The following is a 24,981-nucleotide window of genomic DNA, read 5'->3' as shown; positions in this document are numbered from 1 at the left end:
TTGAGGGATTACTTTCTTGCTTTTTCGAGGGTGTGATTTCCGTCCTTGTATTGGTTTTTTCTGTTATTATCCTTTGAAGGGCTGGATTCGTGGAAAGATAATGTGTGAATTTGGTTTTGTCCTGGAATAGGTTGGTTTCTCCATCTACAGAATTGAGAGTTTGGCTGGGTATAGTAGCCTGGACTGGCATTTGTGTTCTCTTAGTGTCTGTATAACATCTGTCCAGGCTCTTCTGGCTTTCATAGTCTCTGGTGAATAGTCTGGTGTAATTCTCTTAGGCCTGCCTTTATATGTTACTTGACCTTTCTCCTTACTGCTTTTAATATTCTCTCTTTATTTATTGCATTTGTTTTTCTGATTATTATGTGTTGGGAGCAATTTCTTTTCTGTTCCAGTCAATTTGCTGTTCTGTAGGCTTTTGTATGTTCATGGGCATGTCATTCTTTAGGTTTGGGAAGTTTTCTTCTATAATTTTGTTGAAGATATTTGCTGGCCCTTTAAGTTGAAAATCTTCATTCTCATCAATCCTATTATGCGTAGGTTTGGTCTTCTCATTGTGTCCTGGATTTCCTGGATGTTTTGAGTTAGGATCTTTTTGTGTTTTGTATTTTGTTTGATTTTTGTGCTGATGTTCTCTATGGAATCTTCTGCACCTGAGATTCTCTCTTCCATCTCTTGTATTCTGTTGCTGATGCTCACATCTATGGTTCCAGATTTCTTTTCTATTGTTTGTATCTCCAGCATTGCCTCACTTTGGGTTTTCTTTATTGTGTCTACTTCCCTTTTTAGGTCTTGGATGGTTTTATTCAATTCCATCACCTGTTTGGTCGTGTTTTCCTTCAATTCTTTAAGGGATTTTCGTGTTTCCTCTTTAAGTTCTTCTACCTGTTTAGCTGTGTTCTCCTGTATTTCTTTTTGTTAGTTATTAAAGTCCTTCTTGATGTCCTCTACCATCATCATGAGATATGCTTTTAAATCCGGGTCTAGATTTTCGGGTGTGTTGGGGTGCCCAGTACTAGGTGGGGTGCGAGTGCTGGGGCAAGGAACCCTGGTGTTGGAGTGGACCGGAAGGGACTTTTGCACCTGGTCAGGCCAGGTTATCTGCTTCCCTAGTTAATGCAGTCTCAGGTCCCGTGTGATTGGATTGGAGCAGATGCTGTGATCTACTCACCAGATGTCTTAACATCCCATGGGGGATCCTGTGAGGGTCCTTGAGGGGGTCCAGAGACTCTGCAGGCAAGGAACCCCGGTGCTGGACTAATTAAGGTCATTTAAATGTAATATGTATGTATGAATATATATATATATACACATATATATACATATACATATATATATATATACATATACATATGTATATATATATATATATATATTTACAATTTGACAACTGTAATGATTTCACAACCATTTGTTCTTTATTCTAATTTTCTTCCCCTGACCCCTTTTTTATATGTGTAGTTTTCCTGTCTCATTCCATATGATAAATAGATAGATAAATAGATAGATAGATGGATAGATAGATGGATAGATAGATGGATAGATAGAAGATAGATAGATCTATTTCATAGGACACTGAAAACATGACAACTTGTATTATAAATGTTTATCTAGGTTGTTCCCTTGAGTAAGTAGTCTACTACAGCAATTTCAACATTCTGTACTCACTGCTTTCACAAGAAGTATTATTTTGCAAGCACTGCTTAAGTTTGCAACATTGAACACACAGGGACAGCCTTGATGTTTAAAAGTTTAAATTATTCTCAGACTATCCTCTTCCATTACCAGGAAAGATTTGTACACCTGGAGTAACGATCTATCTTTGGTGGCAATCAAAGATTAATCATTACCAAAGAGGAATTCATATGTGTAACTAAAGAGTGAAGAATGGACTAAGAAATGACAGTAGATGGTAGAACACAGTTAGACAAGGACCCTATTAAAGGTGGCGCACACCTTTAATTCCAGCACTTGGGAGGCAGAGGCAGGCATATTTCTCATTTCAAGGCCAGCCTGGTCTACAAAGTGAGTTCCAGGACAGCCAGGGCTATACAGAGAAAACCTGTCTCAAAAACAAAACAAAACAAAACAAAAACCAAAACAAAAAGAAAAAAACAAAAAACAAAAAGCAAAACAAAAGAAAAAAGGAAAGAAAAGAAAAGAAAAGAAAAGAAAAGAAAAGAAAAGAAAAGAAAAGAAAAGAAAAGGACCCTATTATTTTAGGAAACAAAAGACATGTTTTTTTCTACCAATAAGAAGCAAATGGCATTTGGAAGGTCTTTGCTAAGAAGATACTTTGAACATCAGAAAATGAATACATTTACTCAGGGAGGTTATAAAGCCACTGATCTCTCTATTGCTGCATGCTGTGTTTGAAATGGAAGAAACAGGCTAGATAAACATCAAAACAGGGACACGGGATAGTGATGCTAAAATCTTGAGGAATGCAGCCACAACCCAGGCCTAGCACAGGATTACTTTTTATCCAAGTAAGTCATCATCAAAGCTCATTGTACCTGTCACTTTCAAATATATCTAAACTATTTGCTCATACATTTTTGTAACTGAGTAAATAGCTACCATCTTTTCCTGTAGCTCTCTGTAGTTAATCCATAAATAAAACTCCTTTGAAGTTGAAATAATAGTATGATATTTACAAAGATTAATGATTACCCAACTATCTAGGCTAAACTTCTTTTTTTTCTTTTTTTTTTATTACGTCTTTTCCTCAATTACATTTCCAATGCTATCCCAAAAGTCTCCCATACCCCCCCCCCACTTCCCTACCCACCCATTCCCATTCTTTTGGCCCTGGTATTCCCCTGTATTGGGGCATATAAAGTTTGCAAGTCCAATGGGCCTCTCTTTCTAGTGATGGCCGACTAGGCCATCTTTTGATACATATGCAGCTAGAGACAAGAGCTCCGGGGTACTGGTTAGTTCATCATGTTGTTCCAACTATAGGGTTGTAGTTCCCCTTAGCTCCTTGGGTACTTTCTCTAGCTTCTCCATTGGGAGCACTGTGATCCATCCAATAGCTGACAGTGAGCATCCACTTCAGTGTTTGTTTGGCCCCGGCATAGTTGCACAAGAGAGAGTTATATCTGGGTCCTTTCAGCAAAATCTTGCTAGTGTATGCAATGGTTTCAGCGTTTGGAAGCTGATTATGGGATGGATCCCTGGACATGGCAGTCTCTAGATGGTCTATCCTTACATCACAGCTCCAAACTTTGTCTCTGTAACTCCTTCCATGGGTGTTTTGTTCCCAATTCTAAGAAGCGGCATAGTGTCCACACTTTGGTCTTCATTCTTGAGTTTCATGCTTTTAGCAAATTGTATCTTATATCTTGGGTGTCCTAAGTTTTGGGCTAATATCCACTTATTAGTGAGTACATATTGTGTGAGTTCCTTTGTGATTGTGTTACCTCACTCAAGATGATGCCCTCCAGGTCCATCCATTTGGCTAGGAATTTCATAAATTCATTCTTTTTAATAGCTGAGTAGTACTCCATTGTGTAAATGTACCATAATTTCTGTATTCATTCCTCTGTTGAGGGGCATCTGGGTTCTTTCCAGCTTCTGGCTATTATAAATAAGGCTGCTATGAACATAGTGGAGCCTGTGTCCTTCTTATGGTTTTATGTGAGTTAGATGGTTCTAAAGAAATGAAACGATTCAGGTAGCATGTAACACCAACAGAATGAGATTCTTTTTGGATTTTGGCACATTAAATTTCTTAATGTACACAGATATTTCTTTGTAATAAACAGCTGAAAATATACTTCTAATGATATTGGACCACTGACATTCTCCTATATATTTAAGCATTAAGTAGAGATTTCACTGGCAGGTCCTACACACACACACACACAGAGTTCTGAACTGAGTTTTGAAAACATGTAATCTGACTTTTAAAAAAAGATAAGTTTCTTCTCTCTCTCTCTCTCTCTCTCTCTCTCTCTCTCTCTCTCTCTCTCACACACACACACATACACACACACACATACACACACACACGTGTGTGTGTGTGTGTGTGTATGTGTGTGTGATTCTGAAGGAGAGTAAATTTACAGAATTATCTTAACTACTTTATTTTTTTTGAATTTCAATTAAAAGCTAATAATTAAGAGAAAAGTTTAGCTAATATTTAAATATTTTGTTCTCTAAGATTGTTATTTGAAATTTTACAAGTAATTACTAATACCTAAATCTTATCTAATTTAGTCAATTGTATAACATATTTTCAGTTGATTTTTTTTATATTTACTACATTTCTTTCTAGTCTGTCCCTATTAATATGCTTTATGATAATATATACTTCATATTACTAAGTTAGTACATATAATATGGGTTGTTAATCCTAATTTTCCTTATACTTGCTATTGGTTAGGCCATTTTGTGTTAATTGCCATATTGTACCAGGATTCATAAAGACAATATCACTCACACATTAGTATATCATTCACACTGAACACATTCATCTCCATGCAATTTAGAGCTAGACTAGTGAAATGAAACTATTATATATTTATGGTTTCTAAAACTTATGGGTCCTAGATTTTTCTGATACAGAAAACTGTGTGTGTGTGTGTGTGAAGTGCTGGAGGAGAAATGCAGAGTATTTTTATAATTTGGTCAGTTTTTTAGTTCTTTATAAATTCTAAGTATTGACTTAGTTATTTTTTAATATTGATTTTTATTGTGAAATTCGCTGGTTTCTTGATTTCATTCACAGCCCATTTATCACTTTTATGAAGGAGGGATGATTTTTTTTAAGTTAATTTGTATCCAATGATGGAGGTCTCTGGTAAAGTTTTTTGAGTCATTCGTGACCCAGATAATATAATAGTATGCTAAATATGATGTAATAGTTAGTATGCTAAAGCATACTCCCACACCCAGGCCAAACTGTGTTCTTTAAGAAAATCTATTAATACAAAGCCAAAACACCAATAACGAGAGAAGTAGCAAGACAGAGCAAAGTTGATACACTAAATTAAAACTGTGTAATAAGCAATGTGTTGTGCACATGCTCCTTAAAGGTCCATTTTTCATGTCCAGAAAGAAAGGCAGTCATGGTCCTTCATGATTTAGAGGAATATGTAAGTAGCCATGGGCAAATTACACATACTTACTGGCACTCAAGCCTTTGGAGGTATACACCCAAGACTACAGATGAGCACAGGTTGACTGTCATCAAGAAAGGAGAAGATGAAGGCTCAGGCTTCTTAAAAACATATTTATACAGAATCACACATGCATGTCAGTTTTCCATGTAATTGTATTACAGCTTTTATCGCTGTTTACAAGTTCCTGGATCATTTGGTTTGTACTCACTCATTAACTTCAAGATGTCCAGCACTATCTATTTTGACCCACGGTATATTTATATCTGTACTCTGTTGTCTAAACATAAACTGACTATTAAGGTCTTGTGTTTCCAACATGTCTCTTGCATGGCTCTAAATTGTCTACCACTAACTATGACTCAGACCAGATATTCATATCAAAGAGCATTGCTACATTCTGACTCAATGGTTTTCTTTTCAACATAAAACTATTCTATAGGTCAAATGATAAGAATATAATCACAAGGCTCTTCCCCCTGACTCCCAGGATAAGCCATGAATAAAGAAATCTTTGCCTGTAGGGCTGCCTAACCTCCAACTCAGCAAGCTTTTTCCTAAAATGACTTTTTGTCAATCCTCTGTTAACATTTACTAGCACTGCCTTATCCTATGCCATAAATAGTACCTACATCTTGTCTCTGTGTCTCTCTCTTTCTGTCTGTCTCCATCTCTCTGTGTCTGTCTCTCCATATTTGTCTTTGTCTATGGGTCTGCCTGCCTCTGTGTCTGCCTGTCTCTGTGTCTGCCTGTCTCTGTTTCTGTCTGTCTCTGTCTCTGTATCTGTCTCTCTCTGTGTCTCTCTGTGCATCTCTGTCTCTCTATCTGCCCCCTATCTCTCCTTAAAATATACTGTTATTTAAAGTGTGGTACAAATATTCTGAGGCTTTCTCTTGGTTTTTGTGCTGTGGTTCTAACTCCCAGCAGTAGCACTCAACTGGAATGTGCTAATCCTTCACTGAATCTGAGCCCCTTGGAACAGATTCTGAAGTTTGTTTTGAAGTTTCTTCTGATCGTTTGCTTGTTTGTTCTTTGCTACAGAAACTATATTTTCCTAACATGACCTAGATCACATATTGATTATTTCCTGCAATTCCTGTGTTACTTTGTGGAGAGTACAGCAGTCCATTTTGTGTTCACTTCCACTTTCCTCTTTCCTTCTTTCTACTTTTACCTTATTACGACTAACACTGGCGAGGATGAGGAACAGGAGGAAACTTTATTAACTATTAGTGGGAGTGTAAGCTGATGAAGGGACTGTGGAATCAGGATCAGCCAACTCTACTCCTCGTACACATATGCCCAAGAGAATCTATATCTTGTTAAACAGATACTTGTATTCATGGTTTACAAAAGATTTTGGGATTCCACCAGAGTCACACATGTTACTGGGGAAATCAGAGTCGCCTCTAGGGAGTCTTTGTCTCAGTAATAAAAGAATTTAAGATCAAACATGTAGTAGCTTATAGGGACAGAACTAGAGAGCTGGGATTCTGGGGATGATAAGTACACTATCTCAATAATAGCCAACTATTCCTCGATTTCTTTAATATGGATTAAGGTAAGACTGCCTTCCTAGGTTATTCCAGTCAAGTCATTGTACTGCCTAATTATAATGTTAGATCTCCACCCAGGTCAGAGATTTTATTATCGTGACCATACAGAAATTATTTCCTTTAAAGGAACTTGAATGCTATCACCATAACCAACACCATCACCATCACCATCACCACCACCACCATCATCATCACCATCATCATCATCTCATCATTGATTGTGTATTCACAGTAAGAAGGAAATGGAATCAGTCTCAATATTTACCTACCAATGAATGGATAAAAATGATACTATGGAATTAGAAAAAAATGGATTAATCTAGAAAATATTATATTAAATGTAGAAACTTAAGCTCACCAAGAAAAATTATCACTGGTTCTCTACTCTATGCAGATCCTAGTTTCCAGATTTTACATATATGTATTTATATGGGAATTTGAACATTAATAATGAAACTAGAAAAAAGGATAAAAAGAGGGGAAATGATGGTTAAGAAAGAAAGACATTAGGTCAGCAATGTATTTATGAAATGTAAGGAAAATTTTGAGGGTAGACACGTTCAGGGAGCATGGGAAATGGGATCCCTTCAAAGAAGTGTGCATGAAAGTGCCAGGTGGATACATGGTAACCTGTATCACAATTAAACAAATGTTGCCACACATTTTTTATTTTATATATCTCTGTTCAAAATTATATTACCTTTATTAACATTTTCATACAATGTTTGTGGCCATAGAAGAATGATGTCACTAAACACCATAAGTTTTATTCAGGTAAGATTTATTTTTTTAATTAGAAATGGTCTTTCAGATACCAAGTTTAGAAGAAACACCCAGAGATAGAAGGTGATTTGTACTGTAGGAATAGAATAATTGAATCATATTCCTTACAGATTTTCTTATTTTTATAACAAAAGTATAAGGAATAAAAGTATAATATACAAAAAAACTCCTTCATTATAAACCTGAATTCCATGCCAAATTTTTATTGTCTTTTTAAGTTAACCATCTGGATAACCTTGAATAACTTGGCTGTATCCTCTGTACCCTAGATTCTGCATCTGTATGTTTAGAGTAAGGATCACTTTTTCTCATATCTAATCATAGAAAAATATTTCTACCTTGATGTTGTCTTTATTTTCTCATATCTCATAAAGTGTCAGTAGAAACATAGTAATATAATACTATTATGAATTTAAATAAATTTGTATACATAATATATTTATTATAGTAAGTGTTAATACATGAGGGACATTTCAGTGGTGCTTGTCCCATGTAGGCCACTCAGTAATTATTATTTACTATTGTAAACTACTAAGATTGTAAAGAAAATTTTATATTTTTACTTTTAGGTGACTAATTATGGACAATGAAGATGGACATACTTTTAAATTCAAAGGCCATAAGTTTCTCAGTGCTTTAGTTAATATGGAGACAGTGAAAAATATGGAAGATTATGAACTTCGGGATGATGACATCTTTATAGTCACATATCCAAAGTCTGGTAAGTGTCATATTAGGACATATTATGCTGGTCTTTTGTGTTGGTTGAATAAGTCCATATAATGTGCACATGGTGATGTCAATTAAACTGTATTAGTTTCTTTCCTCATTTAAAAATGAAAGACCTCATCAAGTCAAAGATATCACACTGGCAGAAGCTTGTCACTTTCTATCTTCAGTCAGGAACCCTAGTGGATGAACCTAATAGAGATAACTCCTCACACACATGCACAAAGATTTGTCTCTATGCTAACTCCAAATCTCATAAGAAAACCAATATCAGCTGCTGCTGCACTCTAAGTTTTAGAATAAGTTATGGTAAAGAGAGATTAAATCAAATGTAAGACTCTATATCATATATTTCTATGCTTATATTTTAATTTCTTGTGGAAAAATACAGGGAAAAAAAGTTTGTAGGCAATAGCAACTAATTTGTAAATGATGATGAATGCCTTAGCCTGTTGAACAAGACTGAAATAGTACAAAACCTTTTTCTACAAGAGACACATGCTTTATTATTTAGAGGCATTTTTTTTCTCAAACAATGATTCAATTTCCAATACATTTAATTTTGTTGACAAGATTTCTGAGAGAACTGTAATTCACTGCAAATTTTCAAAAAAAAAAAAAAAAAAAAAAAGAAAAGGAGAAAGAAAGAAGGAACGAACGAACAAAGAAGAGAAAGAAAGAAAGAAAGAAAGAAAGAAAGAAAGAAAGAAAGAAAGAAAGAAAGAAAGAAATCTTGAGCGGGGAGGATTCCTAGTTTCTTGGTAAGATTGAGATGAACAATAAGTGTTCATATTGTACAACCCAGGATATAAGACACATTCATTGTAACAAGCTCTGGAGACTGAAGGCATAACTTACAATCAAGTCATCACTTCCACCACTGAATTATCTTGGATAGTCATTAATAAATTATGAGTAAATAATTAATAAATAAATAAATAATTTTATTATGAACCCAGTGAATTATTTCAAATAACCATGAAAATAATAAATATATTATAATAAATTATAAATTTAATATAAATGTATTATTTATATATTTTTTATTTAATAAAATAAACTTAATGAAATAGATTAAATACTGTAAATAAATTTTGTTTAAGATAACTAAATTTATATTATAAATAAATTATAAATAATAAATAACAACCTTACCACTATCTTTCCACGGTGTGACTTGACTCTAATGATTAAGAAACCAAATATTAGTAAGAACACTGAAATCTTTAGTGTCCTCTTTCAACATCTGTGTTCTGATCTGTTGCTTGGAATATGCCAGAGAAGTGCTTGAGCATGCAAAGAAAATGAAGGAGTGGAAACTGGAAATATTTGATTCTAATAGTTTTATTATAGGCAAACAAGTAATGAAGTAACTTAAGAAACGAAATGTTGCCGGGTGTGGTGGCACATGCCTTTAATCCCAGCACTCGGGAGGCAGAGGCAGGCAGATTTCTGAGTTCAAGGCCAGCCTAGTCTACAGAGTGAGTTCCAGGACAGCCAGGACTACACACAAAAACAAAAACAAAAACAAAAACAAAAAAGAAAGAAATGAAATGTCTCATGAACAACAATAAAGTGGCATTAAGTAACCTGATGTATCTTTTACGAAAATCAAGAAAAATATTGTAGAAGGCTTAAATATTTAAAAATGACAAAGAGAGAAAAGCACCTGGGCAGCTGGGGCGCAGGGCCGACTGACACTTGCCAGCTACCCACAACACCCGCCACAGGATCTTAAGACTTCTGGTGAGTGGAGCACAGCTTCTGCTCCAATCCAATTGCGCGGGACCTGAGACTGCATTAGTTAGGGAAGCAGAAACCGGCCTGAGTAGGGCCACAGGCCTTATCCGGCCGGATCAGCGCCGGGGTAGCGGGAGAGCAGGGTTGCCTGACACCCACCAGCTACCCACGACCCCCGCCGCAGGATTTTGGGACTGCTGGTGAGTGGAACACAGCTTCTGCTCCAGTCCAATCACGCGGGACCTGAGACTGCTCTGGTTGGGGAGAGAGAAATCCGGCCTACATAGGGCCACAACCCTCTTCCAGTCAGAAAAGCACCTGGGCAGCTGGGGCGCAGGGTCGGCTGACACTCGCCAGCTACCCACAACACCCGCCACAGGATCTTAAGACTTCTGGTGAGTGGAGCACAGCTTCTGCTCCAACCCAAGTGCTCGGGACCTGAGACTGCATTAGTTAGGGAAGCAGAAACCGGCCTGAGTAGGGCCACAGGCCTCATCCAGCCGGATCAGCACCGGGGTAGCGGGAGCGCAGGGTTGCCTGACACCCGCCAGCTACCCATGACCCCCGCCGCAGGATTTTGGGACTGCTGGTGAGTGGAACACAGCTTCTGCTCCAATCTTTAAACAGTGACAACAATAACAACTAACCCCAGAGATTACCAGATGGCGAAAGGTAAACGTAATAATCTTACTAACAAAAACCAAGACCACTCACCATCATCAGAACCCAGCACCCCCACTTCGCCCAGTCCAGGGCACCCCAACACACCGGAAAAGCTAGACACGGATTTAAAAGCATATCTCCTGATGATGATAGAGGACTTCAAGAAGGACTTTAATAACACACTTAAAGAAATGCAGGAGAACACTGCTAAACAGGCAGAAGACAATAAAGAGGAAGCACAAAAATCCCTTAAAGAATTGCAGGAGAACACTGCTAAAGAGTTACAAATCCTTAAAGAAAAACAGGATAACATAATCAAACAGGTCCTTACAGAAAAACAGGAAAACACATCCAAACAGATGATGGAAATGAACAAAACCATACTAGACCTAAAAAGGGAAGTAGACACAATAAAGAAAACCCAAAATGAGGCAACACTGGAGATAGAAACCCTAGGAAAGAAATCTGGAACCATAGATACGAGCATCAGCAACAGAATACAAGAGATGGAAGAGAGAATCTCAGGTGCAGAAGATTCCATAGAGAACATCATCGGCACAACAATCAAGGAAAATGTAAAATGCAAAAAGATCCTAACTCAAAACATCCAAGAAATACAGGACACAATGAGAAGACCAAACCTACGGATAATAGGAGTGGATGAGAATGAAGATTTTCAACTCAAAGGACCAGCAAACATCTTCAACAAAATTATAGAAGAAAACTTCCCAAATCTAAAGAAAGAGATGCCCATGAACATACAAGAAGCCTACAGAACTCCAAATAGACTGGACCAGAAAAGAAATACCTCCCGACACATTATAATCAGAACAACAAATGCTCTAAATAAAGATAGAATACTAAAAGCAGTAAGAGAAAAAGGCCAAGTAACATATAAAGGCAAGCCTATCAGAATTACACCAGATTTTTCACCAGAGACTATGAAAGCCAGAAGATCCTGGACGGATGTTATACAGACACTAAAAGAACACAAATTCCAGCCCAGGCTACTATACCCAGCCAAACTCTCAATTAACATAGATGGAGAAACCAAAGTATTCCACGACAAAACCAAATTCACACATTATCTCTCCACGAATCCAGCCCTTCAAAGGATAATAACAGAAAAAAACCAATACAAGGACAGGAACCACGCCCTAGAAACAACAAGAAGGTAATCCCTCAACAAACCTAAAAGAAGACAGCCACAAGAACAAAATGCCAACTTTAACAACAATAATAACAGGAAACAACAATTACTTTTCCTTAATATCTCTTAATATCAATGGACTCAACTCCCCGATAAAAAGACATAGACTAACAAACTGGCTACACAAACAAGACCCAACATTTTGCTGCTTACAGGAAACTCATCTCAGAGAAAAGGATAGACACTACCTCAGAATGAAAGGCTGGAAAACAATTTTCCAAGCAAATGGCATGAAGAAACAAGCTGGAGTAGCCATTCTAATATCTGATAAGATTGACTTCCAACCCAAAGTCATTAAAAAAGACAGGGAGGGCACTTCATACTCATCAAAGGTAAAATCCTCCAAGAGGAACTATCAATCCTGAATATCTATGCTCTAAATACAAAGGCAGCCACATTCATTAAAGAAACTTTAGTAAATCTCAAAGCACACATTGCACCTCATACAATAATAGTGGGAGACTTCAACACACCACTTTCACCAATGGACAGATCATGGAAACTGAAACTAAACAGGCACACAGTGAAAGTAACAGAAATTATGAATCAAATGGATCTGGCAGATATCTACAGAACATTCTATCCTAAAACAAAAGGATATACCTTCTTCTCAGCACCTCATGGTACCTTATCCAATTTTGACCACATAATTGGTCACAAAACAGGCCTCAACAGATACAAAAATATTGAAATTGTCCCATGCATCTTATCAGATCACCATGGACTAAGGCTGATCTTCAATAACAAAATAAATAATAGAAAGCCAACAAACAAGTGGAAACTGAACAACACTCTTCTCAATGATACCTTGGTCAAGGAAGGAATAAAGAAAGAAATTAAGGACTTTTTAGAATTCAATGAAAATGAAGCCACAACATACCCAAACTTATGAGATGCAATGAAAGCATTTCTAAGAGGAAAACTCATAGCTCTGAGTGCCTCCAAAAGGAAACTAGAGAGAGCACACATTAGCTGCTTGAAAACACACCTAAAAGCACTCGAACAAAAGGAAGCAAATTCATCCAAGAGGAGTAGACGGCAGGAAATAATCAAACTCAGGGGCGAAATCAACCAAGTGGAAACAAGAAGAATTATTCAAAGAATCAACCAATCAAGGAGCTGGTTCTTTGAGAAAATCAACAAGATAGATGAACACTTAGCCAGACTCACTAGAGGGCACAAGGAAAGCATCCTAATTAACAAAATCAGAAATGAAAAAGGAGACATAACAACAGATCCTGAAGACATCCAAAACACCATCAGATCCTTCTACCAAAGGCTATACTCAACAAAACTGGAGAACCTGGATGAAATGGAGAAGTGCCTAGACAGATACCAGGTACCAAAGTTGAATCAAGATCAGGTTAATGATCTAAACAGCCCTATATCCCCCAAAGAAATAGAAGCAGTCATTAATAGTCTCCCAACTAAAAAAAGCCCAGGACCAGATGACTTTAGTGCAGAGTTCTATCAGACCTTCAAAGAAGATCTAATCCCAGTTCTTCACAAACTATTCCACAAAATAGAAACAGAAGGTACTCTACCCAACTCATTCTATGAAGCCACAATTACTTTGATACCTAAACCACAAAAAGACCCAACAAAGATAGAAAACTTCAGACCAATATCCCTTATGAATATTGATGCAAAAATCCTCAATAAAGTTCTTGCTAACCGAATCCAAGAACACATCAAAACAATCATCCATCCTGACCAAGTAGGTTTCATCCCAGGGATGCAGGGATGGTTCAATATACGGAAATCCCTCAACATAATCCAGTATATAAACAAACTCAAAGACAAAAACCACATGATCATCTCGTTAGATGCGGAAAAAGCATTTGACAAGATCCAACACCCATTCATGATAAAAGTCTTGGAAAGATCAGGAATTCAAGGCCCATACCTAAACATGATAAAAGCAATCTACAGCAAACCAGTAGCCAACATCAAAGTAAATGGTGAGAAGCTTGAATCAATCCCTCTAAAATCAGGGACTAGACAAGGCTGTCCACTTTCTCCATACCTATTCAACATTGTACTTGAAGTCCTAGCCAGAGCAATTCGACAACAAAAGGAGATCAAAGGGTTACAAATTGGAAAAGATGAAGTCAAAATATCACTTTTTGCAGAAGATATGATAGTATATATAAGTGACCCTAAAAATTCCACCATGAACTCCTAAGCCTGATAAACAGCTTTGGTGAAGTAGCTTTATATAAAATTAACTCAAACAAATCAATGGCCTTTCTCTACACAAAGAATAAACAGGCTGAGAAAGAAATTAGGGAAACAACACCCTTCTCAATAGTCACAAATAATATAAAATATCTTGGTGTGACTCTAACTAAGGAAGTGAAAGATCTGTATAATAAAAACTTCAAGTCTCTGAAGAAAGAAATTATAGAAGATCTCAGAAGATGGAAAGATCTCCCATGCTCATGGATTGGCAGGATCAACATTGTAAAAGTGGCTATCTTGCCAAAAGCAATCTACAGATTCAATGCAATCCCCATCAAAATTCCAACTCAATTCTTCAACGAATTAGAAAGTGCAATCTGCAAATTCATCTGGAATAACAAAAAACCTAGGATAGCAAAAACTCTTCTCAAGGATAAAAGAACCTCTGGTGGAATCACCATGCCGGACCTAAAGCTCTACTACAGAGCAATTGTGATAAAAACTGCATGGTACTGGTATAGTGACAGACAAATAGACCAATGGAATTGAATTGAAGACCCAGAAATGAACCCACACACCTATGGTCACTTGATCTTCGACAAGGGAGCTAAAAACATCCAGTGGAAGAAAGACAGCATTTTCAACAAATGGTGCTGGCACAACTGGTTGTTAACATGTAGAAGAATGCGAATCGATCCATTCCTATCTCCTTGTACTAAGGTCAAGTCTAAGTGGATCAAGGAACTTCACATAAAACCAGAGACACTGAAACTTATAGAGGAGAAAGTGGGGAAAAGCCTTGAAGATATGGGCACAGGGGAAAAATTCCTGAATAGAACAGTAATGGCTTGTGCTGTAAGATCGAGAATTGACAAGTGGGACCTCATGAAACTACAAAGATTCTGCAAGGCTAAAGACACCATCAATAAGACAAAAAACCACCAACAGATTGGGAAAGGATCTTCACCTATCCTAAATCAGATAAGGGACTAATATCCAATATATATAAAGTACTCAAGAAGGTGGACTCCAGAAAGTCAAATAACCCCATTAAAAAATGGGGCTCAGAACTGAACAAAGAATTCTCACCTGAGGAATACCGAATGGCAGAGAAACACCTGAAAAAATGTTCAACATCCTTAATCATCAGGGTAATGCAAATCAAAACAACCCTGAGATTCCACCTCACACCAGTCAGAATGGCTAAGATCAAAAATTCAGGTGACAGCAGATGCTGGCGAGGATGTGGAGAAAGAGGAACACTCCTCCATTGTTGGTGGGATTGCAAGCTTGTACAACCACTCTGGAAATCAGTCTGGCGGTTCCTCAGAAAATTGGACATAGTACTACCGGAGGATCCAGCAATACCTCTCCTGGGCATATATCCAGAAGATGTCCCAACCGGTAAAAAGGACACATGCTCCACTATGTTCATAGCAGCCCTATTTATAATAGCCAGAAGCTGGAAAGAACCCAGATGTCCCTCAACAGAGGAATGGATACAGAAATTATGGTACATTTACACAATGGAGTACTACACAGCTATTAAAAAGAATGAATTTATGAAATTCCTACCCTGGAGGGCATCATCTTGAGTGAAGTAACACAATCACAAAAGAACTCACACAATATGTATTCACTGATAAGTGGATATTAGCCCAAAACTTAGGATACCCAAGATATAAGATACAATTTGCTAAACGCATGAAACTCAAGAAGAATGAAGACCAAAGTGTGGACACTGTGCACCTTCTTAGAATTGGGAACAAAACACCCAGGGAAGGAGTTACAGAGACAAAGTTCGTAGCTGTGATGAAAGGATGGACCATTTAGAGACTGCTGTATCCAGGGATCCATCCCATAATCAGCTTCTAAACGCTGACACCATTGCATACACTAGCAAGATTTTGCTGAAAGGACCCAAATATAGCTGTCTCTTGTGAGAGGATGCCGGGGCCTAGCAAACACAGGAGTGGATGTTCACAGTCAGCTATTGGATGTGTCACAGGGCTCCCAATGGAGAAGCTAGAGAAAGTACCCAAGGAGCTAAAGGGATCTGCAACCCTATTGTTGGAACAACATGATGTACTAACCAGAACCCCGGAGCTCTTGTCTCTAGCTGCATATGTATCGAGAGATGGCCTAGTCGGCCATCAATGGAAAGAGCAGCCCATTGGACTTGCAAACTTTATATGCCCCAATATAGGGGAATGCCAGGGCCAAAAGAATGGGAATGGGTGGGTAGGGAAGTGGGGGGCGCTATGGGGGACTTTTGGGATAGCATTGGAAATGTAATTGAGGAAAATATGTAATAAAAATATTAAAAATCAAAAAAAATGACAAAGAAAAAAAGATGTAGTAAGAGGGAAGCACCACTTACCCTGGCCTGATCTGATCTGAAAACACTCTATTCATGTGTAGTGATGTTGCACTTTGATGGTGAATATCAGCACATGTTATACAAATAACAGCTAAACGTTACCACAAGTATTCCCCATGAAGAATGGAATACACAGTCACTACAAGAAAAATCTGAATCATCACTCCTAAAACACTACCTCCATTCACAAGAAAATGGAATGAAGTCATTGATTTTAGCCTTAAGTACTTGGGTATAAATACAGACAACAGGGAATAACACTGGGCATATTGAAGCATGCTCAAAGTGCAAAGAAGGACAAAGAACCAAATTATATTCAAGATAGATGGCATTACTATTAATATTCATTATTAAAACCTACTTCAGGATTGAAAACAGCATTATTCTCTATTTTAACAGGTACCATCTGGACTCAACACATCCTCTGCTTGATTTGTTTTGAGGGTTACCGGAATGGAACTGAAAACATCACAACATTCGATAGAATACCATCCCTTGAGTACAATATTAAAAAATTAGACTATGCCAAAATGACATCCCCTCGAATCTTCACTTCCCACCTTCCATATTACTTAGTACCAAAAGGTCTCAAGGACAAAAAAGCCAAAGTATGTCACAGAACTTAGCCACTTGCTGTACTCACAAAAATGACTTTTCTAAGTACTGTATAATTAGTTTATTTCAGTATTCTGCTGTTATAATGCAACTGCTATCAATAACCACAAGTACCAGAGTACTCAGCTTTTTCCTCTGAAGAAAGTAGATTTATCATTATCTCAATTTAATGTTTGAAAGAGTTTTTATCAGAGTTTTAAATGTTTATCAACATGGCATCTAATAAAATGTGTCTCAAGTAGACCTTTATTTGCATACTCATAATTAGAATAATCATGTTTGATATTTATTGTCCATAAGTGTTTTTCATTCTTTGAAAGGGCTCTGTCTAATGACCAACATTTTGTTACATTTTTTATCAGTTTTCTTTGCATTACTTCTAGAATTTAATCTATTTCAGCTCATCCACATTGCTTTTTCATATATGTTTTGATTAGCAACATTCTTTTTTTGTTTCTTAATTCATCTATTTGTTCACTTTACATCCGTACTGCAGTCCCCCCTCTCCTTTCACTCACACTTTCCTTAGCCCTCCCCTCCCTTCTTTTCTGAGAACAGAAGGCCCTCTCATAGGTACTAACCTACCTCAACATAGGAAAATCTAAAAGATACATTCTTAATTTTAGTGTTATCAAACTGATTGTTTTTCATTCAAATAAATTCATATTTAATATATATTTCCTTGCTTTAGGAGTAGATATATGGTTTTTGGGTTTTGTATTTCTTTCTTATTCTTTTCCTTCCTCACCTCCTTTTTTTCTGGTGATAGTCTGTGTAGCCAAGGCAGGCATGAGCTTTTCCTCCTGTCCTAATCTCCCAGATTCTAGGATTGTAGACAGACAAGATTATCATTTTGTGTGTGGGTTTTTATACTACTTATATGTTTAATCTACATATGTTATTTTTGAAAGTTATGAAGGAAAGATGTATATTGATCTGATTATTGTTTTTTTTTAATTATCTCCTATATTGCCCTAGTTGTACATTTACTATCACATGAGAAATTAATTTTCTTTTCAAAATTGGAATACAATATATTTTGATCATATAATGTAAATTAACTTTCCATATTTATGAACTGCAAATAATATCACTTCTTGAGAACTTAGATACATTTTGTAGACATGTATGAAATGCCATTGAGAAAAGCTGTTTGTTAGAATATTGGTTGTAATACCAAAACGACAAAATAACCACTTGCCTTTGCACAGCTGAAATACTGGAAGAAATAATTATGCTTATTGTCATAATCAAATAGTATAAATTGTTTTTTAAATTTATAAGCCTAACCAAGGATTGTTAAATGAAATGATTTCATAATTGTGTCTACAGATTATTTATGTCTACAGGAATCCTAAGGATGTTTTGATCTCCCTTTTTCATTTCTCAAATTTGATGGCTGTACTCAAAGGTTCAGATAATCTGGAAAATTTTATGCAAAGATTTCTAAGTGGAAACTGTAAGTATTCATCCTTTTAACTGGATATAAATGAATTACACCAAAGCTTCTAGTTAGCCAAAGTTTCAAACTTACAGAACACAATTTAAAGAAATGGAACATGCCAATGAAATGAAAATCCATGTTTCAATTCTGAGAAAGGAAAATGAAAAGAAGAAATAAAAACAATAATGACAAACAAATGAACAAACAAAAAACAAACCCCAAACAATTCATCTTGAGTGACAATTTTATGTCAAATCCATCTGCCTCCAATAGAATAACTGTTCTATCTTTGTACACCACTGGATTGTCAAGGTCACAAAGGAAGTATTTTGTTTATAGCTATTCTATAAATTACTTCCAGCTAGAGACAACCATAGAGTGAACCATTCTGGCCCAGTGAATTTTGAGGACGAGTGTATGTTTTTCATGGTCCTGTGTAAGGATTTAAATTCAACTGAAGAATTGTTCATTCCACTACTTAGGTGGAATAATTAATGCAAGAGGTTCATTGAGTGTGGAGCCAGTGTCCCAATCATTTGTAAGAGGATAGTCATATTTTGTGCCACCATACACAGTGAACATTGTTGCTCAGATATCTTATCAAACAAGAGGAGAAATAGAGACATGGAGGAAAATGAAACATAAGCATAGACATATGTTATTTGGATTTTGTATTAGTAAAGCCATCTTCAGCCTTGGGCTCTTGGGTATTGCTTCCTTGCTACTTTTGGTTACTTTATATAGGGGATTTTGACAAATGTCAGCTAACTGTTCCCCAAAACACTAAACATTTTAAATAGTGACACAGATGTCCACTGCAACAACTCTGTTTTATTTCTGAACATTCACAGAAAAGAGGGTCAAGTTTGTTGTTTCCTACAGGCACACACAGCTCACCATTCTTACTCATTACCTTTCATTGCAGGGGGAGTAAACCTTTGGTTTGACCACATAAGAGGCTGGTATGAACACAGACATGATTTCAATATAATGTTCATAAGCTTTGAAGACATGAAGAAGGTAAGATGGGAAAATTGTAGTTTTTAATTACTCTTTTTTTTTTAAATGCATTCATTAACCCCCTTGTAGCTGCTCAACTAACAGTTCCTCATCCCATTCCCCCTTCCCCCTGTCTCCAAGAGGATGTCCTACTCCACACACTACCAGGCATTTCTCCTACCCGGGGCCTCACGTCTCTTGAGGGTCAGTTTTACATGATTTTTTACTTTGTTTTCCTCTTGTTTGAAAGCTCACTCTCCCTGGTATCTCCATATATAACTCTTCCTTGGTTTTTTTTTTGCTGGAGAAGATTCCTAATCTCTTGCCTTTGCTCATTGACTGGACTTCCCCAGTACTCTCTTTTCTCTGTTCAGTAGTCTTTCCTGGTCCCTTCTTTTACAACCACATGCGTAAAACCAATCTTAAACTTTCACAGCAGCAATGGCTTTCATTCATAAATACTTGATTATTTCAGGATAATTACATATACTAATGGTGTCTAGTGTGGTGTTCCTGCATATGAATAGAGTATGTATTGAACAGAATACTCATCTATCCACTCTTCTTGAATTGTCATCTGTTCTTCCCCTAAAACCTTTCCCAATCACTGTTAATCCAAATCATTATTAATCACAATTCTACTGTAATTTTCAAAATATGAGATCACACATGGCATTTGTTCTGGCTTATTTAACTTAGCCCATAACTTCATACATTCATGCATGTGCCAGAATTTCATCTTATTGTTATGTATGAGTAATAATTTATTTCATAAGTATAGTATATGACATGTATCATAAATTCTTTACTCTTCAGTCTATTGAAGGACTATAGGCTGAGTCCTTGTCTTGTGGTTGTAAATACAGAACATTAGCACTAGATAACAATAAGGCTTTAAATGGCAGCATCATTTCCATTAGCTATAGCCTCAGGGATACTATAGCTGGCATGATGATCCATTTTCTCATAGTCTTCCATGCTCAGTTCTTTTTTTTTAATGTTTTGCATTTTATCATTTTAATATGTAATTATCATGCAAATATGAATAACATTTCATTTTAAATTGGGGTGCAAATGTAAACATTGGTAATTTTCCTTTAAAAGTATCTTCTATCCATTTGTCATAATCCATAAATAAGATTTAACAACATCCTTAGCAATAGGAGATAAACAATTTTTCCTTAGCAATTTAATTTTTTAATAGTTTTATTACATATTTTCCTCAATTACATTTCCATTGCTATCCCAAAAGTCCCCCATACCCTCCCCCCCCCAGTTCCTTACCCACCCATTCCCATTTTTTTGGCCCTGGCGTTCCCCTGTACTGGGGCATATAAAGTTTGCATGTCCAATGGGCCTCTCTTTCCAGTGATGGCTGACTAGGCCATCTTTTGATACATATGCAGCTAGAGTCAAGAGCTCCGGGGTACTGGTTAGTTCACAATGTTGTTCCACCTATAGGGTTGCAGATCCCTTTAGCTCCTTGGGTACTTTCTCTAGCTCCTCCATTGGGAGCCCTGTGATCCATCCACTAGCTGACTGTGAGCATCCACTTCTGTGTTTGCTAGGCCCCGGCATAGTCTCACAAGAGAAAGCTATATCTGGGTCCTTTCAGCAAATTCTTGCTAGTGTATACATGCTCAGTTCTTAATAAAAGCTACCAACTAACATGAATCTACTGTAAAATGTGAACAGTTAGAGCCACAGCCCAGAACTGACCATGCAGGACAAGTTCTCTCTGTTTTAAAAAAGATTATTGGAGCATATCTTCCAGATAAATCTTTAGGATGTTTTTTAGGTTGGCTACAAGTAAATGTGCTCTCTCTCTCTCTCTCTCTCTCTCTCTCTCTCTCTCTCTCTCTCTCTCTCTCTCTCTCCCACTCTCTCTTTCTCTCTCTGTCTCCCTCTCTTTCTCTCTTTTGCAAGTCTTGTCTGCCTTATTTTGATTTACTATCTTTAGTAAATTATCCTCTAGACTTAACATATTTTGACCTATAAAATCCTGAACCTTTAGTTCTAGTGTTTCCTCTAATCTCTTTTCTAAGTTTTTTTTTTTTTTTTTGCCTAGGGCCCTGTCTTTTGAGAAGCCATAGCAAATCAAGAGACTAACTATTGAAACACCAGTAAATAACAGAATGTGTGTTTCCTTTAAATTCATCCCTGTTGAACAGTTCAAAATATCTTCCCCTAAAGTCCATCTACTGCTTGATTCAGAACCATGTAGTCTTCTCCAATTCCTTTGTTTACAGGGAGGGGCTTTCTGTAGAAAGGAGTGCCACTTAGCTGGCTTTCTGTCCTTTGTTTGGGTTGCAGGTGGCAGCATATGCTTATGTGCTGATGTAACAGAAGCACAAGTAGCTGGGAAAGCCCAGTGCATTTCCTCTGTACACACATAGAATATGGGGGAAGGGGTGGCTCTCTCTCAGGCATAGATGCTCTGATCCGTTCACTGTATTTGCCCAAAATCCACCTCATAGACAGTTGTGCTCCTGGGTTCCCAGACCTTCCCTTAGAGTCCTACACAGTGATGCCCAATATCAGCTCTAGGCTGGGATGCTGCCACCAGCCATACCTGTTTTTCTGGGGCTTGAGGAATGAGCCTCTCTGCAGTTCTTTGTAAGCCCCTCAGACCCAGTCAGCTTTCAATCTACACACTGCTGCAGACTAGATCACTGCCCCAGCCACTTATTTGTGGGTGTTGGAGTGGCATTGAACTTTTATCTCAGGTTAGTTGGGTTCTAATCAATATGATGGGCTCCAAATTGTTACAGTAAATCTCTAACCCCAATAAGCCTGTGCAAAGAACACACGACTCAGTTATATTATGTATAAACTGCATACCTAGATTGGGCAGATATACTACTACACTACTCTTCCTCAGCTACGAAATCCATTGCTACTTGTGCTTCCTCCAGGCCATATGCTACTGCTCCATCTTCCTACAACCTCTTCTTTTTTGACCTCCTTTCTCTCCCTCATCACCTGATCTGCCCTTCCCCTTCCTCTCTCTCCCTTTCAAAAACTCCCAGCTCCACCTTTTCCTTCCACTAGTCAATCACAGGCTGTAGCCTTCATTTGACCAGTTAACAAGGCGAGAGGTTTCACCTGAAATATCATGAATAAGTGATCTACACATAATCAGGGCACCTTTTTTGAGGGAGCAGAATTAGCATCAAAGTACAAACAGAAATCCACAGCATAAGCCAATTTAGCAGGGCCAAAATCCTCTTGTACCCATCTGCAAACCCATCCCTGTACCAGATAATTGGTCTTTCCCATTTAATGTCCTTAGCAGTCATATCAAAAATCATTTGCACTTTAAGTAAGAGATGATTCTTGTGAATTCTATTCTGTCCTATCACATCATTGAAGTTATTACCACACTGTTAAGAGTACCATAAAACTGAGCTGATTTTTCTGTGTAGAGATGATCATTAAGTGACTTAAGGGGCTTGCTGCCTATTATGATGATTTACATTCAATTGACAAGACACACAGTGGAAGGAGAGAATCAGCAGTTGTCCTACCAGTTGTCCTCTGAGAGAATGTGTGATACAAAAATAAACAGGTACTATGCATAAATGCATAAATAATCAAGATATGTAAAATATAATGAAGTAATTTTGAAATCTGAAAATATGACTCCTGCAAATTTAATCTTCTATTGCAAAACTAGCTGTTCAGATTCTTTGAGCTTTCATATACATCTTTGAAAGATTTTCTTTTCTTTCTCTTTTTTTCCTCAAAAGTAAAAAGCTTCTTGAATCTTTAATAAAGACTGCATTGAATTTGTGAATCACTGTGCATAGCCATGTTTAAAATGACTGCCCAATCCATGCATGAAAAATAGTGTTCTGTGTATTTTTGTTTTTTATTTCTTTCATCAAAGTTTTGTTTATATCAATAGATCTGCCACTCACCTTTGTAAATTTATCAAACTTAAATCATAGGTTTTTTATTAGTCTTAATATTTATTTTATTTTATTTTTGCTTAATGCTATGATTACAAAGTTCATGTATTTTTTTCTTATTTTGTTTCAGATAACCCACTGCTGCTATTTAGAATTTAAACTAATATTTGTGTGTTGATTTTTTTATTTAATATCTGAAAACTTTGTTAACTTCTTGCTCTAGTAGTTTTCTGTGTATGCGCTTTTGCTAGTTTTATACTTATGAGACCATTCTCTCTGCTTTAAGGAGAAAATTGTACTTTTTTGTCTCTAATTCAGATCCTAAGTTTCTATTCATTGGCCAAATGATCTGCCTATTTACCAGTAATGTGCTAAATAGAAAGGATGAAATATGGCTTATTCCAGACCTCAGGTGAAAATGACCACATTCTCCTCAACCATGTGTCTTTTAGCTACAAGTATTTAATATACAGTGTTTTGTATTGCGGTACTTTCCTTCTTCCATTACTTGGCAGTTTTTATTTTACAGAAAGATGTTGAGATATTGTAGTTGCCCCATACATGGAACACTAAACAGCAACACCATTCTAACTTTGAAAGCAGCCTAGCGTACTAAGCAGCTAGCTTAGAATACAAAGTCTCAAAACATTGTGTTTTATTAAAGGCCTATTCTTTATCATTGACCTTAAATAATGATTTCAGTATTTTGCTTCACCCTGTTTCTGTGCTATTTTCATGTGTTGAACAATCTTTCCATTCCAAAAGTAAATCCTACCCATTCATATCACAAGTTTGGCTGTAATTCATAAGGTCAGTAATTTCTCAGCTGATGACTATTTCAGGACCTCAGAAGCTCAGTGCTTAAAATCTGCAGTTTTCTGGAGAAAGAACTGAGTGAAGAAGAATTGGATGCTGTTTTAAGACAAGCTACCTTTCAGAAAATGAAAGCTGACCCACGAGCAAACTATGAACACATTATAAAATATGAACTTGGAACAAGAAATAATACGGGAAGTTTCCTTCGCAAAGGTGATATCCAGTGGTCTGTAGTAGCAAATATGTTGTGTGTTCCCTCAAGTGTTTATATGCAGTAGTAATTATCTGCGTTTCCAAAATATTTCTCAAGCTGATAATATTTGGAAGAATCAAATATTTTAGCTAACAGAGGGCCTAAGTTTCTAATAGTGTTTTAGTGCAAAATCTGTCAATTTCACTTACTATATAAATATGACTTTCCTTCATTTTGGCCCACACAAATCAACTTTTTAAAGTGTATCAGCAGTTTTATTCTAGTTGAGAGATGTGTTAGAAGTGAAGATTATAATTTATCTTGTGCTGTTGTTCTGTTATTTTGCTTTGATCTGGTTTGTTGCTGGTGTTGCTGGTGTTAGTGGTGGTGACATGAGTGTGCAAGCATGCATGTATGTGTGTGCATGCATGATTGTATATATGTGTGTTTGTGTGTCTGAGAGAGAGAGAGAGAGAGAGAGAGAGAGAGAGAGAGAGAACTACAGTATAACCCAGGCAACCAAGGCTTGAATTGATATTCTTCTTGTCTCTGCAACAAACCCTTCCCAATGTTTGTAACTTGAGGATTAGATTTAAAGTGTTTCTCCATGTTTGAGATAGTTTATTATAAAATTT

At 36.8% G+C, this 24,981-nt stretch overlaps 1 protein-coding gene across 4 annotated transcripts in view; it reads left to right on the top strand.

Moving 5' to 3' along the window:
* The window catches only part of LOC147002604 (amine sulfotransferase-like), a 46,999-nt gene that overhangs the window by 19,578 nt on the left and 2,440 nt on the right, over positions 1-24,981 (top strand). For 2 of the 4 annotated variants that reach the window (XM_085842746.1, XM_085842744.1), the window contains exons 2-6: positions 8,035-8,186; positions 16,768-16,976; positions 18,316-18,442; positions 19,353-19,447; positions 24,180-24,366. In XM_085842746.1, the coding sequence (XP_085698872.1) occupies positions 8,045-8,186; positions 16,768-16,976; positions 18,316-18,442; positions 19,353-19,447; positions 24,180-24,366 (760 nt within the window). In that variant the 5' untranslated portion in view covers positions 8,035-8,044. Of the gene's footprint in view, positions 1-7,737; positions 7,757-8,034; positions 8,187-16,767; positions 16,977-18,315; positions 18,443-19,352; positions 19,448-24,179; positions 24,380-24,981 lie in introns of those variants that run through there. The other 2 variants (XM_085842745.1, XM_085842747.1) reach the window with 2 other exon arrangements.

The sequence above is a fragment of the Mus caroli genome, unplaced genomic scaffold, assembly GCF_978045245.1.
Source record: "Mus caroli unplaced genomic scaffold, Mus_caroli_1 scaffold_9, whole genome shotgun sequence".
Taxonomy (NCBI): domain Eukaryota; kingdom Metazoa; phylum Chordata; class Mammalia; order Rodentia; family Muridae; genus Mus; species Mus caroli.
Note: the sequence above shows the minus strand (reverse complement) of the source record. Positions and strands in the feature narration are given on the sequence as shown.